The following is a 19,006-nucleotide window of genomic DNA, read 5'->3' as shown; positions in this document are numbered from 1 at the left end:
CTACTTGTTTTAATAGATTATGAAAAAGCATTTGATTCAGTTAGCTGGAAATATATGCATAAAGTTTTAAAACAATTTGGTTTTGGTAATGATATTTGTCGTTGGATAGAAGCATTTTACACCAATATAAAATCTGCATTAATAGTTAACGGAAAAGCTTCTGGAAGTATCAGGATTGAACGTGGTTGTAGACAGGGAGATCCAGACTCATCATATTTATTCATTTTGTGTGCAGAAATAATGGCCTGTAAAATCCGTGAGGATAACAATATAAAAGGTATTAGGATTGTAGAGACAGAATGTAAAATAAGCCAGTTCGCTGACGACATTTCTTTCTTTCTAGAAGGTGACAATAAATCTTATGAATAACTCTTCAAAGTACTTGGGGAATTTGAAGCAATCTCAGGACTGAAATTAAATTATGAAAAAACATGTAACGTATGGCTGGGAAGTAAATTTAATAGTAATACTAGGTTTCTACCAAATTTGAAAATGAACTGGAATCCACCACAATTTAAAATCCTAGGGCTGTGGTTTACTAACAACCTACGTAAAATGGCAGAATTAAATATAACAGACAAGTTCAATGAGACAAAAAAGCTATTTAATATATGGATGAATAGATCTGTTACACCACTAGGAGGAGTAGCTATTCTTAAGTCACTTATATTATCTAAGTTAACATATTTATGGATTATGCTTCCAAACACACCAGACGGCAGTATGAAAAAATTGCAAAAAATGTGTTTTGATTTTGTATGGGACAAAAAAAGAGATAAAGTTAAAAGATCAATAGCAGTGCAGAGTATCCAAAACGGAGGTATAAATATTCCACACATCACATCATTTATAAAATCCCTGAAACTCATATGGTTGAAAAAAATCTGTAATCAGTCATTTAGTCCTAAATGGAAAAAGATATTATTAAAAGAATGTCCAGAGGTTGGAATACTACAGGGATATGACCCAATAACACTGAGTTGGAGGGCGAATGTTAAACCCTTTTTGGAAAGAAATTTTTCACAGTTATTTTCAGAATTTTTTGACACCGTGAATGTACATGATGAACAAAACATTTTGATGGAACCATTGTTTTTTTAAATAACAAACTTAAGATTAGGGGCAAAGTTTTGTATTTCGAAGATTGGGTAAGAAATAATGTCTATTATGTAAAAGACCTTGTGGAAGAAAATTGAAGATTTTTTTTAAATTTTCATGAATTTCAAGATAGCATGCATAATCCAGTTCTAGTTAAGGAATACTTTGGTAAAATAAGCTCAATTAGAAGCTTCTTAAGGGAAAAGAATATGTATTAAGTAACAATCAGAACAGAGTGGATTACAGTAAAGCTTATAGTATTATGATAAAAGCTCCAAAGGGAACACATTCATTTTATTATATATTTATTGGGAAGCCAGTACTACCAAATGCTTGTAAAAACTGGAATCATAGTTTTGAAAATCAACTCGAATGGAAGAACATTGTTTTGAATACACGAAAGATACAAGAAATAAAATTCAATTAAAATGGTTTCAGATTAAGATTAATTATCGTGTCCTTGTGACAAATTCTATGTTGAGGAATATGGGAGTGTTAACAGACAACAGATGTAATTTTTGTAAAGATAAAAAAGACACGACCCTACACTATCTATGGAAATGTAATCATGTGCAGGTGTTTTGGACAGAGTTTGTACGATACTTTAAAGAAAAGTGTCAAAACTGTGATAGACTTGATCTCAGCTGTGTGTTGGTGCTCTTTGGGTGCGACAATAAAACAAAAACTGATGTTTGCTTTTCACATACCTTAATGATAGCCAAATTATTTATATACAAATGGTGCCCATTTCTGCACAAATAATTAGAATAAACTTCGTTTCCTCTCTCTCCTCTTTCCCTCTCCCGCCCTAACACACACACACACACACACACACACACACACACACACACACACACGCAGACACAGCTATATGGCATTTTCTTTTAATGCAACATACATTCGACAATCAGAAGAAGGAGGGGAAACAAAGGATGATGATGATCATAATGGTGATTCTAGCGTTAGTGTATGAAATATTTGCTGCGTCAAACATAATCTACTGTTCACTGGCAAGTATGTTGATGATGTGTTCAGAGAGACTGCGTGAAAGTGGGAAGGGGGAGAGGGAGAAGATGGGGGCTGACTGCCCTGGATGACTTCACTGTCAGTCCTGCACCCTGAGCGGGCCACAGTTAAACGATTCGTGTTGTCTCGGTTTTCATTTCAGTTCATATCAACAGCAGTCAGAGAAGACAGAGCAGCCAGTGAGAGAGAGGATGTTTGTGTGAGGAAACTGACAAACACAGCTTGAAGTGTTTGCCTGCCCTCCCATGCACTCGATCAAACACTTTCTTGTATATACCCCGAAATAACCACACACACACACACACACACACACACACACACACCGGATAAATCGTTTAAAGATGCTTGTTGTTAAAATAGATTTTCTAAGACAGTTTGCTTCGCAGTGAAATCACAGTATGTGGATAGACGTTAAACTGAAGAACACACACACACACACACACACACACACAGAGGGGGGATAAATCGTTTATATATGTCGCTGATAACTTCGTATTGTTGTTGAAAATGTCTGGAAATTTGCTTCGCAGTCCAGTTGAACATTTCATCTGATAAAATTTACAGTTCTCGTTGTATTTCGTTCTCGGTCCTTTGGTGTTGATTAGATCCTTGCTGTTCCGTCCTTAGCCTACAGGCAGAAGCCATCGCAGAAGAACAAGCAGCTGTGTTCCACAGTGGAGGAAGAACCACGGAACATATTTTTAATCGTAGTGTTCTGTGTGAGAAATACTGTCAGCACTAACAAAATAACTATCACGTCTCAATCGACTTTAGGAAGGCATTTCACGAATTTGGCAAGATGCACTGTGTGTAAATACAGACCACAAGCCGATCAACACCAACAGCTGCAGGCAAAAAGCCAGTTGTGCAGTTTTGGATCAAGGAACTGTCGGGGACTGGTTCCGCACGTCAGTTGGGGTCTGTCAAGGTTGTTTCCAATCTTCGACACTCCAACATCTTCCTGGAATATATATGATAACTGATACCTTGGAAAAGCGCTCTGCTTTTATCAACATCAGAAGATGTACCATCACTAACCTCCGATTTGTTTGTGATGTTGATGGGCCAGGTAGGCATTGAGAAGGAAGTGGCAAAACTGGTGAAATGCTTGGATGAAACCAAGTACAGAAATGACAATCAGCGCCGAGAAGATAAAACTGGTGAAATGCTTGGATGAAACCAAGTACAGAAATGAAAATCAGAACCGAGATGATCTAACTGGTGAAATGCTTGGATGAAACCAAGTACAGAAATGAAAATCAGCGCCGAGATGATCTAACTGGTGAAATGCTTGGATGAAACCAAGTACAGAAATGGAAATCAGAACCGAGAAGATCAAACTGGTCACAGTCAGCAGACAAACCTTTGGCGTGTCTGGGAAAAGCCAAAACAAAGACGTGATTAAAAAATAAATAAATAAATAAATATGAAAAAAAGGACAGAGGATGTTATTTCCGGAAGATGGGGATATAGTTACTAACCCATGGGGATGAACAATCAATTAAAAACAATAATCTTTTCATTCCGATAAATCAGTCATTGATTTGAAGAAAGCATGAACAGAATGAATACGACGGAGAGCTAAAGAGAGAATTGTGGTACTTCAGATACACATTCATCATTATCAGTAATGCATGCTTATTCATAGTTGTTTCAATTGTTTTGTTATCGGCGCCAATAGAAACATATTGTTTTGTATTGTATTACTTTTTTTGTCACAACAGATTTCTGTGTGTGAAATCCCATTTGAGAGCGCGTAGCCACAGTGCAGCGCCACCCATACTTTTTCTGTATTTCTTCTGTCTGCAACTGCCTGTTTGTTTTACTATTAAAGTGTATGTGTGTGTGCGCGCGCGTGCGTGTGTGCGTGCGCGTGTGTAAACAATTTTGCCAGGGTGACCCCTGTGTTGCTGTTGGGTTCTTTACGTGCGCTAAATGCATGCTGCGCACGGGGCCTCGTTTTATCGTTTCACTCGAAAGACCCAGACCACCACTCAAGGTAGTAATTCGGGGCAAGAGGCCCCCCTTAAGCAAGAAGTCCGATTTCTCTTCTCGTTGAAGCCACAACACATCGTAACCAAGTGTAAACGATAGAGATTTTCAACCACGCTATAACATATCCCATGTAATCGAAAATTGAAACAAATAATTATACGTAAGAGGTAGGGGGGGGGGGGAGGGGGGGGGGGGGCTTCTTGCCCCATACGTGGGGCAAAACGCCTTCTCGTGAGGGGCAAAGCGCATGGTGTGGGCGTTTTGCCCCTCGATATAATTACAAACTTAATGCTCAAAAAGGTATAAATCACGTTGTATTTAGATTGTGACTGGCCTGCTTCAGTAAACTGGCAATGCTTATAGCTTTATTCATTACTCTCTCTCTCTCTCTCTCTCTCTCTCTCTCTCTCTCTCTCTCTCTCTCTCATCATGCAAATTACTTGAGGTGTTCACAAGAATGTGTGTTGTTTCTTGTCCCCTTGTCTGAAGGGCGTTGTAACGCTGAATGGACATTAAAATCTTTGTCTTGTCTTGTCTTCTCTCTCTCTCTCTCTCTCTCTCTCTCTCTCTCTCTCAACACTGTCACACAGCCTTCATTCTTTCAGCTTATCACTCCACCTCCAGTAATCACAAAAGCACGCTCTTAGTCTGGACAATTCTGTTGTAATCACGCTAAAAGCAAATTGTACAATAAAAATTATCATCAAAACTGGTTGCACCCCCCCCCCCCCCCCTCTGTCTATCTGTCTCTGTGTGTGCAAGCTTGAGAATCCAGGTTTGCAAATCAATCAGTGTCACTAGAATCGCAGTTAGGGCAGACAAACTGGACAAATCTAGGGGTATGTTCTTCATGCACCCATTGGAGGCACATAGTTGCTGCACCCACACCTCACGAGGAATTGTGCGAATATATGGCTGAGCACAGTAAGTATAAGCTTATATCACAGACTGACAAAAGTTTATACGGTGGAGATGTAATGATGGCAGCTGATCCTGCTTTTTTGTATACCCACTGGCCTTTTGAATGTCAGTTTTTGGAGAGGAAGAATGGTCCTGAGCAGCTGACTGGAACACAATGAAGGTCCAGATGCTACATGTCGTTATGGGAAAGGGCAGCCATTTGTTGATTGTACTGAAGGCACGTAAACCTCCCGCCTATCCCTCCCCCCCCCCCCTCTCTCTCTCACGCACACATGCATGAATGCACTTTGCCTTTACGGTGCAATAAACTACCATTGAACAGTACTGCTCGCGTTAGGAAACCAATGGTGGACCCATTCATTGACCAGTGTGACAGGTGCGAAATGAAAGACGTATGCCTTTTTTGTCCGCCCAGGATACACACTCTTGAGTAAAAAATGTATGTTCCCCTCTGTCATTACGGATTCCCTTCAGATTTCAAGATACAGTCGCTCTGCTCAAACTCATCAAACTCATTATCAAATTTGGAATCTATATAACTGCAAGGTTACCTCTAGCAACAGAGGTAAAAACTTAATATTTCTTTTTTATATCTTGTGTACATGAATGCACAAGTACAGCAGCGTTGCTTTAAACTATCAAAAAACCCAAACAAACAAACAAACAAACAAAACAAAACACACACACACACACACACACACACACACACACACACACACACACACACACACACACACACACACTTGAAGAAGTCAGAGAGAAGCCAAATGAAAGACTTCACCGTCTTTCCGAAATCACAGGGGACAAAAGGCCCACTGATAGGCATCTTGCCCAAACACCTTGTAGGCGTTTCGCCCCAGTTTGAAAACACTTAGATAGTAGAATTTCCAGGAAAAAGCAAAAGCAATAAATCGGTTTCAGTGCAACGGCTGACACATTCCTTTCACAGAACAATATTATTGAATTTTACTTTGAATGAAGAACAGATACTACATCGAGTATTCATCAGTATGGATTTTACAAAAATCAGGTGAAAACAATCAAGTGCATGTGGAAAACATAGCTGACTTCTGAGTGGGCTCCGTGTTGGGGTATTTTCCCGGCTGTCAAGCGGAAACGGTAAAAGTGTCATTGGCTCGCTGTGTACCATGATCTCCGATATTTTAGGGGTGGACGTTTGACCCCAACTGGACGTCTTGCCCCGATTTACCCTACTAGGAGGGAACTGGACTTCTTGCCCCGATTTACCCTACTAGGAGGGAACGGACTTCTTGCCCCGATTTACCCTACTAGGAGGGAACTGGACGTCTTGCCCCGATTTACCCTACTAGGAGGGAACTGGACGTCTTGCCCCGATTTACCCTACTTGGAGGGAACTGGACTTCTTGCCCCGATTTACCCGACTAGGAGGGAACTAGACTTCTTGCCCCGATTTACCCTACTAGAAGGGAACTGGACTTCTTGCCCCGATTTACCCTACTAGGAGGGAACTGGACTTCTTGCCCCGATTTATCCTACTAGGAGGGAACTGGACTTCTTGCCCCGATTTACCCTAGTAGGAGGGAACTGGACTTCTTGCCCCGATTTACCCGACGAGAAGGGTGTAAAAATCTCGGTCTGTGTATGGGACTCGAACTGGTGGAAATGCGATTCCTGATAGGGCCTGTTCCCATGGCCACCGCTCCATTTGGATGGGATCTGATGTGTCAATATCCCGAGATTTTTTTTTTTTTTTAATCATAACGATGCATTTTATGGGAAATCCTGTCATACACCTCGCACAGTGTAATGAATGTGCATTCATGCAACAATGGTGCAATATTATGCCGATGATGTGTATATAGCATGGTGCTATAGTCACAGAGCAGAAAACCTTGATTGTTCTTTTTCATTTTTTCTTCTTCTTTTTTTAGGATTTTACATAAACAGACATAAAACACGGTACGAAAAACTACCGAAGAAATCGCCTGCCAACCAGCCACAAACAAAGAAGCTATATTTACAACATCATAATTATTTGTCTCACGTTTCAGGTCATCTGGCGACGTGCCTCAGACTCAAACCCTCTAACAGTAGGGTGCGAGTCGTTCCGAGAAGATAACCGCATCATGAGTGAGCACGAGCCGGATTCCGACTACTGGAACTTGCTCATCCACAAAGTGAAGCTGAGTGACGCGGGCGTTTACGAGTGTCAGGTGTCCTCCAAGCTGCGTCATCTCAGACATCACGTGTTGCTGCAAGTGCATGGTCAGTACTTGAGTCCTCCGTCCCTGCCACCCACGCCCCACCCCTCTCTCTCTCTCTCCCCCTGTGTGTGTGTGTGTGTGTGTGTGTGTGTGTGTGTGCGTCCGTGTGTGTGTGTGTGTGTCTATGGGTGTGTGTCTGTGTCTGTGTCTGAGTCTTTGTCTCTATATGTGTCTGTGTTTGTATGTGTGTATCTATGTATTTGTGTGTGGCATAGAGAAAATAAATATTTGACTATCGTCAGCTATTGATGTCTTGTTCAAAATCCCAAATGTGACCCCGCCCTTCCACCCCTTACACCTTCTCTGTAAACATGAGACAGACAGGTAAATAGAAATGCATCAAATAAAACCTTTAATTAGGAACCAGTGGGACAATTGGTGATTTGTACCTGTGCCACTGTCTTTGTATGCCTGTGCATTAACCAACATAACCTGTTGTCTGAATAGAACGTTCATTGCAAATAACATATGAACTTGTGAAGCAAAAGATACGTGTTCAGTTTCTTGCCATTTCTTGTCTCAATTATCTACATCTGTTGCATTTATCTAAAAGAGGAAGCATTTTTCCATGAGACCATTGGTTTTCTTCCCTTTCTTTGGAGCATTTATGTTAAGGTTCCTTATTTTATTTGAAGCACTGACAGGCACTCGCAGAAATGTTTCAAGTCGATCAAAGTTTGAACGTTTCTTGCAAAGAGACAGGTTGACGCTCTTTTATTTTTTCAAAGACGTTTATCCGCTCATTTTATTCTCACAGATTGATTAGGTCATTCCCGCTTTATGTACGTTTCTGATTCATTCAAGCCATAAACATAATGGTACTATGTTTCAAAGCATATATTAACTTGAATGTATTCAAAAGACAGTGTCGGATCATGTGAATGCAGACGGAGACACATGAACTGTGTCTGACGTATCATGTGATGATAGAGAAACATGAACCGTGACGTATTTGAATTCGTTGAAGAAGATTAGGTGGACAGCCTATGAGAAGAGAAAAGCAGAAATAAGAGTTTTAGTAGCTTCAACAGAAAGGTACTGACGGATAGAGTTGATGCGATGAAGTTCACAATTGACTTTGCGTATCAGATTTACTACCTGAGCGTGCATGCTGAGGTTTGATTCAAGAATGACTCCAAGGTTACTTGCTGATTTAGAAAACTGAACTGTGGCATCACCAACCACAATAAAGGCAGGAACATAAGTAGATGTGGACATTCTTGCAGAGGAAATAATCATAAATGGAGTGTTGGCAAAGAGGTAACGTGCCTGCCTAGGAAGCGAGAGGATCTGAGCGCACTGGTTCGAATCACGGCACAGTCGCCCAGTATTTTCTCCCCATCCGCTAGACTTAGAGTGGTGGTCTGGACGCTAGTCATTCGGATGAGACGATAAACCGAGATCCCGTGTGCTGCATGCACTTAGCGCACGTAAAAGAACATACGGCAACAAAAGGATTGTCCCTGGCAAAATTCTGTAGAAAAATCCACTTCAATAGGGGACACCCCCCCCCCCCCCCCCTAAAACCAAACCAACTGCATGCAGGAAATACAAAAGATAGGTGGCGCTCTCAGTGTAGCCACGCGCTGTCCCCAGGGGGAGCAGCCCGGTGTAACAAGCCGAACTCTATCCCTGGCTGGTTCTTACCCCGGGTAAGAAGTAGACTAGGCTACTTTCTACCCCGGGTTTAAACCAGCCTTGGCCATTTCTTACCCCTCCTGGCTGGAATATACCCCATGTGTACACTTCGCTCACCTAACCAGTCTGTATGACATTTACATTAATGATGATAATGATAATGATAAGAAGAAGAAGAAGAAGAAGAACGGGAATTCATATAACTCCTTCCAACGCTCAAGCCACTTTGCAATTAATGCAAAAAAACGTGATGTGATGATGTTCGTCCTTTGGATTGGAAGATGACCATGGCTTCAAGAGTCAGATGGAAGATCGGTGGCTGTGGGTCGGGAGGTGATGTGCCTGGCTTCAGCTGCATGGGCTCCTGTGGTGATCTTGCTGCGCCAAGATGGTCGGTCCAGAGCAAGTGTCTCCTAAGTATTTATGCCGACACCCAGGACTTTGAGGGACGCTTTGAGACAGTCTCTGTAGCGTTTTTTTCTGCCCTCCAACTGAGCGCTTGCCATGGCACAGTTTTCCGTACAGCAGCTGCTTAGACAGTCGGCTGTCTGGCATTCTGACCAGATATCCAGCCCACCTGGCTTGGGCTTTCTGCAGGAGGGTACAGACGCTGCAGAGGCCAGCTCGTTCCAGGACTTCCGTGTCGGGGACTTTGTCCTGCCACCTGATGTGGAGGAGTCTACAGATACAGCTCAGGTGGAAGCGATTGAGCTGTTTGGCGTGTCTGCTGTAGACAGTCCAGGTCTCGCTGTCGTTCAGGAGGCTGGTAAGGACCACTGCACGGTAGACCTTCAGCTTAGTGGTTAGTAGAGCTGAGTCCTCTCCGCTCCCAGACGTTCTCACTGAGTCTCCCAAAGGCGGCACTGACTTAGACAATCCTGTTTTTGACCTTAACGTCTATGTTCACACACACAGACAAAACACCCACCCACCACCACCCCCACCCCCACACAGACGCACACGTATGTCCTTCACGTGCCATGCCACGCCCGTTCACATCATGCTCACTTTCAGACTACATCAGAGAGGTTAACAGTGACCTAGTTGGGATGCAGTGCAGGGGAGCATGTCTGTGTTTGTCCAGGTCTAAGTTCTCCCAGGTCTGTATTCCCCAAGGGCTAAGTTCCCCCAGGTCTATGTTCCCCCACTGCTGACCATTGTTGACCACAGTTCAAGAGTGCTCAGACTGCATTATGTTGTCGTATTTGTGCATTATGTCTTTGGTTTGACCGCTGCGTGACCACTACTGACCACTATCAGAGTTCAGCTTGCATCACTTTGTTTGCAGTATTGGAACGTTTTAGCAGGATTTCACTATACTGTTTGCCATTACTGACCATTACTTGCAACTGCTGACCACTACGTCAAAATCTTCAGATTGCGTTGTTTTGTCACATTTGTGCATTTTCAAGACGTCCTGATTTTTTTTTTTTTTTTTTTGGGTGGGTGGGTGGGGATTAACTGCAAACTGACCACTGACATCACTGACCGTTGACCATTGCTGACCACTGCTGATCACTAACAACCAATACCCAGTCACCACCACTTACCTCTACTGACCACTACAGTCCACCGACTACTACTACCCACTGACCACTGCTGACCGCTATCCACTGCTGCCCACCACTGACCGCTGACTACTGCTGGTCACCGCTAACCACTGACCACTGCTGGCCACCATGTACTGACCACTAACCATTATTGACCACTGACCACTGATGACAACCATTGACCACCGATGACCACTGCTGAGCAGCACTGACCACTACTGAGGGCTAACCACCACTGACCACCACTGACTACTAACACTACTGATCACTTACAATCATTAACCACTGACCGACCAGAACCAACCACTGACCACTATATACTGACCACTTACGATTATTGACCTCTGACCACTGTTGACCGCTTCTGACCACTGCCAACTTCTGACCACTGACCACTTCTGACAACTGACCACCGCTGCCCAGCACTGACCACTGATGGCCGTCACTGACCACCGACTTCTGCAAACCACTGACATCACGGTCCACTAATAACCACCGTAACCACCGTTGCCCATTATTCACCATCCCTGACCGCTGACTACCACTTACTACTGCTGACCACAATCACAGAGCACTATTGACCACCACTTACCACCGCTGAGAATCATTGACCACTGTATACGGACCACCACTACTGACCACCATTGACCATCATCAGCCGCGGACAACTACTGACCACTGCTGACGATCACTGACCACTACATACTACTGACTACCGTTGAACACTACTGACCGCCACAGACCACCACTGTCCACTCTGACTGGTGACCACCGCCGACCACTATGGACCACTGACCACCACTGAGCACCGCTGACCACTACTGACTGCTGACCATTGACTACTGCTGACAAGCACCCAAAAGTGTATGTGTGATTAAAAAACATATGTTTAGGGGAACATAGACTTGAGTAATATAGACCTGGGGGAACATAGACCTACCGAAAACGTTTTTGGGGGAATATAGACTGGGAGAACAAAGACCTGGGGGAACAAAGACCCAGAAAACGTAAATTTAGGGGAACATAGACCCGTGGGAACATAGACCTGGGGGAATAAAGTCCTGTAAGAACTTGTAGCTGGCTGAAGGAAAATTCTGGGGAACATAAACTTGGGGGAACATAAAGTTGACTCCCTGCATGTGTGTGTGTGTGTGTGTGTGTGTGTGTGTGTGTGTGTGTGTGTGTGTGTGTGTTCTTTGTCTCTTTGCTTGCTCTTTGATTTTTTAGTGGAGATACCTTTCTTCAATACCCTCTTTTTCTTTCTTGTTTCTCTTCTGTTTCTTCTTTTTTCCCTCTTCATTACCTAAAAAATTATAGTTTAAACTTTATTCATCCTTTCACTCCAATTGTTTATGGGGGACTGCTATCAATGATATCTACTCCCAAAAGAAGACATTCAAATACTCAACACTATAATTTAATAAGAAAACGCAAATATGTTTCAAATAACAATTAGCATTTGAATAAACCACCAAATTTGATGAACGTACTTATAGCTAACAAATTCCATCTGCTTCCCGTAAACAAAAAAATAAACAAAGAAACAAAAAAGAAGAGAAAAAGAAAAAGAAAACCAACTTCGGAGACAAATATTTTTCATGCACACGCTTGTTTCGGAAGTGATTATACTTTGTGCATTCCATTATGAAATAGAACTCATCCCCAATCACAGCCATATTACAGACCTTGCAAACTCTCGTGGTGTGCCACTACGTCTCCCTCTTTCTATTTCCAACTCAAGATTTCTTAGCATAATTCATCAAAAGCACTCACTGTACATCAGAGCGACTGAACGTCTCTAGGAACAAACTTCATGTTCAAACATAATATCATTAAAACAGGTGTTCTATATCGAAAATTTTAATTGCAAATAAGACAACACTTTTATCCAAGCAACAAGTACATTGATTACTTTCCAGTTTTGAATAAAAGCCCATTGGTAACAAATATTGTGTGAAATAGATTCCTTGCAGTTCACATACCCTTCATTCTAATGTTGTTAACCTTGGCACTCTTCAAATATCAATGTATTTCAGAGAAAAAGAGAGGAGGTAAAAAATGGCCCAGGGGATATAAACCGGCCTAGGCCAAACTATATCCCAGGTATGATGTAGCCCAGGCCAGTTCTTATGGAGGTAAACTCTGGCCAGGGTAAGATGTGGCCTGTTACACCTGATTTCACACAGAGAAATCTGTTGTGACAGTTTTGTCATCATTTAACTTTGGTTTGTTGAATGTCATCCAGGATTTTTTTTTTTTTTTTTTTTTTTTTTAACTCAATTCAGCATGCGGAGAACTGCATGCTTTTGAGAACCCGTTTGAAAACACGACTCAACGCTATACTTTTCTTCACGTTACGCGCATGAATCTGAATCTGAATCTGAATTTGATAATTCAAAAACGGTCTTCAGTCCGTATTCTCCGTTCATGTACCCTGGTCAGGTCATTAGATCTGCTACTGGTAACCTGTAATCCAGTACAGCCTGTTCAGGGTCGGGTTGCCGGCGACTAAACCGGCACTCCCACTGCTCCCTTCCGGGACCGGTGAGGCGGGTGGCTAGACACCCTTATGGAGATCCATAAAAGGGCGTCGGCTCAGGAGAGCCATCGACGGCCATCTAGCTCCACCGTGCTGTGTGCATGCCACACGCAGTTGGCCCCCGGGTTGTGTCTACCCATGCATGCGAAGTCTGGATCCGGCAGAATCTGCGGAAGAAACCTATCGGTTCAACGGAGAGGAAGGCGGTTACAGCAACGCACTGTGGAGTGCAGAGAGCAAGATGAAACACCGAAAGGATATCTTGGTCATCCACTGCATCCGTGCTCATCCTCCAGTCGTCTCGACTTAGTCTTGCCACTGGAAATCGGTGGACCCGGACGAGAGAGTGAGGTCGACGTTCCGCAACTCCTCTTCACTTTAAACAAACTCATCGCGCAAGTCATCAGTCATCCAAAATAAAATGGTATGCCTGTCTTTGTCTGCCCCAACTGTCAGCGAACATTTCTTGCGCAGATTGGACTATTCAGCCATCTGCGCATTCACAGATAGATTCATGAGCATCCTCCCCCCGACCCCACCACCACCCTTCCCCCATCCCCCAGCTGGATGACAAAGATGGTCATCATCGATCTCGATGGACACACACCACCACCACCCTGTTGTAAAGAGGCTTTCAGAAGAGAGTGACTTCTCAGAGCGCCTAAATCGGACACATGTTTCCTGACCGTGGCGGTTGATTGAAGTCGGGTCCGCAGTTGTCAAAATGCCGAATATGACAGAAGGTTATTTCTATGTGGCATGTGTTGAGACTGGGAAACACAACACAAACACACGCGCGTGCGCGCGCTCACTCTCTCCTTCTCTCCCTCTCTCTCTCTCTCACATACACATGCGAGTGTGCACTATCACACATAGTTAAATTGAACCCCCCCACTGCCCCCCCTCCACACACACACACACACACACACACACACACATCATGGCACACAGACACACAGACACAGAGGCTGCCACATTTTCATTGAAAAGAAAACACACTTTCTATCTCCCTCACACACACACACACACACACACACACACACACACACACACACACACACACACACACACACACTCGCGCGCGCGCGCGCACACACACACACACACACACACACACACACACACACACACACACACACACACACACACCAACACACACACACACACACACACACACACACAAGACAGTCAAGCAAAAACAAGAAATCTGACGACATGATTATTTCACCCGTACAGACATCTGTCAAAATATTAAAAGTATGAATAGAATGGTAGATCGAAATGGAATAATGACAGAGGATCCTAAGAAGATAGAACATGATATACATGCATTCTATAAAAGGCTATACACAAAGAGAGCATTAGAAGAATGTGAAATTCATGAGCCAGTAAAGGAATGTCCCGCTTCATCCCAAGAAGAGAGCAACCCATTAGAGGGAGAAATAACATTAGGAGAAGCAGACCTGCCACTAAAATATATGAAAAAATGGAAAAAGCCCTGGCACAGATGGATTTGGAGCTGATTTCTACTTTTTTTTCTTTCTTTTTTTTAATGGGTCTTTTTGTTGTACGAGCTCTGAGTCACTCACTAAGAGGAGAACAAATAGCATTAAAGATTGTGAAAAAGTCAGTTACGCGGAAAAAAATAACAGAAATTAAAGCGCTTTTCAATGTTTGGATGGAAAGAATTATAACTCCTCTTGGTAGAGTTGCAGTATTAAATCTCTTGTCCTACCTAAGCTGATACATCTCTGGATTCTACTGCCAAACCAACCAGACAATTTTATAAACAATCATCAGATGAAGTGTTTTAGATTTGTATGGAATGGTAAACGATTCAAAATCAGTAGAAAAACAGTAACGAAAAGCATTAGAAACGAGGACTTTGATATTCCAGATATTAGAACATATCGAGAAGCACTTAAATTTGCATGGATAAGAAAATTAACAAAAACAAGTAATAAATGGAAGTATATATCACTATGGAATCAATTTTTTTTTTTTCTTTTTTTTTTTCTTTTTTTTACTGAATTAGAAAAACATGGCTCTGGTTACACTTGAAATAAAGTTGATAATAATTCTTTTTGGAGACATGGCATACAACCAGTTTTGCAAAGTAGAAAACTGACATCGATAATCGAGTTATTTTCTGAACCAATATTTTATAATGAAAACATTAGAATAGGAAACAACACTACTGAGTATAGAAATTGGACATAAACACGGGAATATATTGCATTGCATACTTTATAAACCATGATGGGAATTTTCTCACGCAAAACGAATTTAACAGAAAATATCGAATTAATGCACATTTTTAAAGTTTCAATGGATGTTTAATAGCCATTAAGAAGCATATACAGGAAACAGAATGAAACTTATAAGAGAACACAACCCACGATATACCCTCAGCGTTAAAAATGTATATATATACTCTGTACCTACAAGAACCAGGCCATTTTACGACATTTTATCATCTGACAATAAGCTTTCCAACGGCTGTCTAAAGTGGTCTGGAAAACTAGGAGAAGATGTTTCGTGGAAAGAAAAGTGTTTGATAAAATACAGAAAATAGATGACATAAAACTTAAATGGTTACAATTACGTAAAGTATATAGAATTCTTCCAATGAAAGTTATCCTGAAAGAGATGGGACATGTAAATGACAATCACTGTGACTTTTGTATGGAAGCAAAGGACGATATTGAACACATATACTGGAGATGTAATAGCAGAAAACATTTTTTGGCAAACTTTCGAAGAACTGTTAAAAGAAAGAAGTACAGCGTGTACAAATACAAACATATGAGTAACAGAAAATATAGTATTATTTGGCATAGCCGAAAATATGCGCACAGAGCCAGTGTTTGACTTTTTAATGCTCACTGGTGAAATATATATTTATTGGCTCAAAATGGGGAAGAGCACACCGAACCTACCTTCTTTTAAAAGCTACCTGTTTTCGCGATACAAAATTGAAGAACATAACGCAAGAATGGCATGGACATTAAATTACTTTAGAATAAGGTGGCTATTCTGTATTACAATAATTCAAAATTCTGTCCATAATTGCGACAATTAAGGTAAAAATGTTTATAAACCTGATTTTTTTTAAAATGTGTTTAATATTTTGACAGATGTCTGTACGGGTGAAATAATCATGTCGTTAGATTTCTTGTTTTTGCTTGACTGTCTTGTGTGTGTGTGTGTGTGTGTGTGTGTGTGTGTTTTCACGATGATCTTTTTTGTGTTTTATATCTAGAATATGTCTAAATTAGGATTTTTCCCTATTTTAAATGCACACCTTAAGATATATACAAATATATTTTCATATATTTGATGACTTATAAACATGATATATACACGTATTCACAGTCGTGTTGCTTGGAATACTATACGTATTTGTCATTATATTTTGCTTTCATCGTGTTTTCGTCCGTTTTGTCATTTTACCCCTTTCGTTTATATGTATTTGTGTCAGTTGCATGGTGTTTGCTGCCAGGCAGCTCCAGGAGAAGTGTCAGGAACAGAACGCCGACCTTTACTCCACGTATGTCGATCTGACCAAGGCCTTCGATACTGTTAGCAGAGATGGCCTTTGGAGAATCATGGCGAAGTACGGATGTCCCAGAAAGTTCATGCTGGCCCGAGTCCAAGACAACGGAGAGACTTCAGAACCATTCCCTGTCTCCAACAGAGTCAAGCAAGGGTGCGTTCTTGCCCCCACCCTGTTCAGTCTCATGTTTTCAGCCATGCTGATAAATGCCTTCAGAGACGCTGACGTAGGCATTGGCATCAGGTACCCACAGATGGCTCACTCTTCAACCTCAGGAGGCTTCAAGCAAAAACCAAGGTGAGGACAGACACCGTCAACGACTTTCTGTTTGCTGATGATTGCGCTCTCAACGCTGCCTCCGAAGCTGACATGCAACACAGCGTCGACACGTTCTCTGCTGCCTGTGACAACTTTGACCTCACAATCAGCACAAAGAAGACTGAGGTGATGCACCAGCCAGCTCCAGGAAAGCCTGACGTTGAACCAAACATCTTCATCAACGGGCAACGACTGAGCGCGGTGGACAAGTTCACATACCTGGGCAGTACACTCTCTCGCACAGTTGTCATCGACGGCGAGGTGAATGCCAGACTCGGCAGACTCCATAAGAACGTTTGGAACAGGAGAGGCATCACCCTGGAGACGAAGCTCAAAGTATACAAGGCCATAGTTCTCACCACACTGCTCTATGGATGTGAATCATGAACTGTCTACAAACGCCACGCCAAAAAGCTGAACCATTTCCACACCACCAGCCTCAGAAAACTTCTCAGCATAAAGTGGCAAGAGAAGATCCCTGACACAGAGGTGCTCACTCGTGAAAACTTGCGAAGCATCTACACCATCTTGATGCAGGCCCAACTGAGCTGGGCAGGCCATGTAGTTCGCATGCCAGACCACCGGCTCCCCAAGAAACTGCTGTACGGCGAACTCCAACATGGCAAGCGCTCCCATGGAGGCCAAAAGAAGCGCTTCAAAGACACTCTGAAAGCTTCTCTGAAGGCCTTCAACATCAGCCACGACTCATGGGAGCTGAATGCAATGGACAGACCAAAGTGGCGTTCAGCTGCCCACAAAGGCGCCAAATCCTGTGAGGCCAACAGAATCGCTGCAGCAGAGCAACGCAGACAGGCCAGGAAAAGCAGTGCCAGCAAGTCCCCGACAGCCGCCACCATCCCCTGTCCACACTGCGTCAGAACCTTCCTGGCGCGGATTGGCCTGACCAGTCATCTGCGTACCCACACAGCCCAACCCACCCACCCCGAGGATGACTAGATGGTCCTCGTCGATCTTGACGGACGAACCACCACCATTTGTGTCAATTGTCTGTTTTAAAACAGAGATTAAAAACGTGTTTTAATATTAAAAAAAAAAGTAAGCAACAAAGTTTATTGTTTGTTGTTTTTTTCAAAGAAGATTGACACATGAAAAATTTCAAAAGGCTGTGGCTAAATTGTCACGTAATATATACACATGTCATCAATGCAAACATAAACAAAGAAAACTCGATTGAAAGTAAGCAGTGATGTCAACATCTTCACTCAACATAATAACACCAATAATAACACCAATGATGATAAAGCGTAATCTCCCTTATAACATTTACGTTTGAACGTGTTGTTCGCGCAATACGAAGAAATGAGAAGATGACACAACGAACACGTCGCTCAGCCAACACAACGAACACGTCGCTCAGCCAACACAACGAACACGTCGCTCGGCAACACAAATCGCGAAAGAGCACAACGCCGCACACCCAGTCACCCACCTTCACACCATCTACCTGTCCTCTCTACCAATCCACCCCCCACCACAAACCTCCAACCTCACAATCCCTTCTACTCCACACACACACACACACGGAAAAAAACAGCCAGAGAGAGTCAGCCTGTGGGAGGAACAGGCCTGTCGAATGGTAGATATGAAGCTGATTGTATGCCAGGACTGAATCTGGACGGTCACTTAAAGTCAGTATCAACATTTAACATCAGTGTGATATGGACATTTTCCACGAGCGCCAGCAAGCAAATGAGCGAAATATATTATGATTTTGTTTCACTTTGGATCAACGTAACCAATTATTACACAAAATGGACACAAAAAATAAAACTGGAGATCGCCTGGGACTAGGCATTATTTATGTCAAGAAATATAGGATGTAAAATTGGAATGGCTACTTAGAATCAACCACAGAAATTCGTTTCTGCCAATACAACTGTAGTTTGGAAGACACGTGATTGAACGTTATGTAATGGAGCAATGATTTACGAATGTCTTGTTTAGTCCACGTAAAATTCAAATCAAATGAAAAATATTCATTTCCTTCAGGGTTCTTATACCAGCACGAGCTTACTGTAACGTGTTTAAATGTTTATTTTGATTTGCATTAATGACAGTGCTGTTAATTGGTTTTGTGCGAAAAACGACAGTTGAAAGT

General features: G+C 42.4%; 1 protein-coding gene across 1 annotated transcript in view; it reads left to right on the top strand.

Moving 5' to 3' along the window:
• LOC143297362 (lachesin-like) overlaps positions 1–19,006 on the top strand; it is a 216,140-nt gene that overhangs the window by 176,023 nt on the left and 21,111 nt on the right. The window contains exon 4 of the mRNA XM_076609669.1: positions 7,074–7,287. Within this exon, the coding sequence (XP_076465784.1) occupies positions 7,074–7,287 (214 nt within the window). The remainder of the gene's footprint in view (positions 1–7,073; positions 7,288–19,006) is intronic.

The sequence above is a fragment of the Babylonia areolata genome, chromosome 22 (assembly GCF_041734735.1).
Source record: "Babylonia areolata isolate BAREFJ2019XMU chromosome 22, ASM4173473v1, whole genome shotgun sequence".
NCBI classification, from domain to species: Eukaryota; Metazoa; Mollusca; class Gastropoda; order Neogastropoda; family Buccinidae; genus Babylonia; species Babylonia areolata.
The sequence above is the reverse complement of the archived record's forward strand: the minus strand, read 5'-3'. Positions and strand labels throughout refer to the sequence as shown.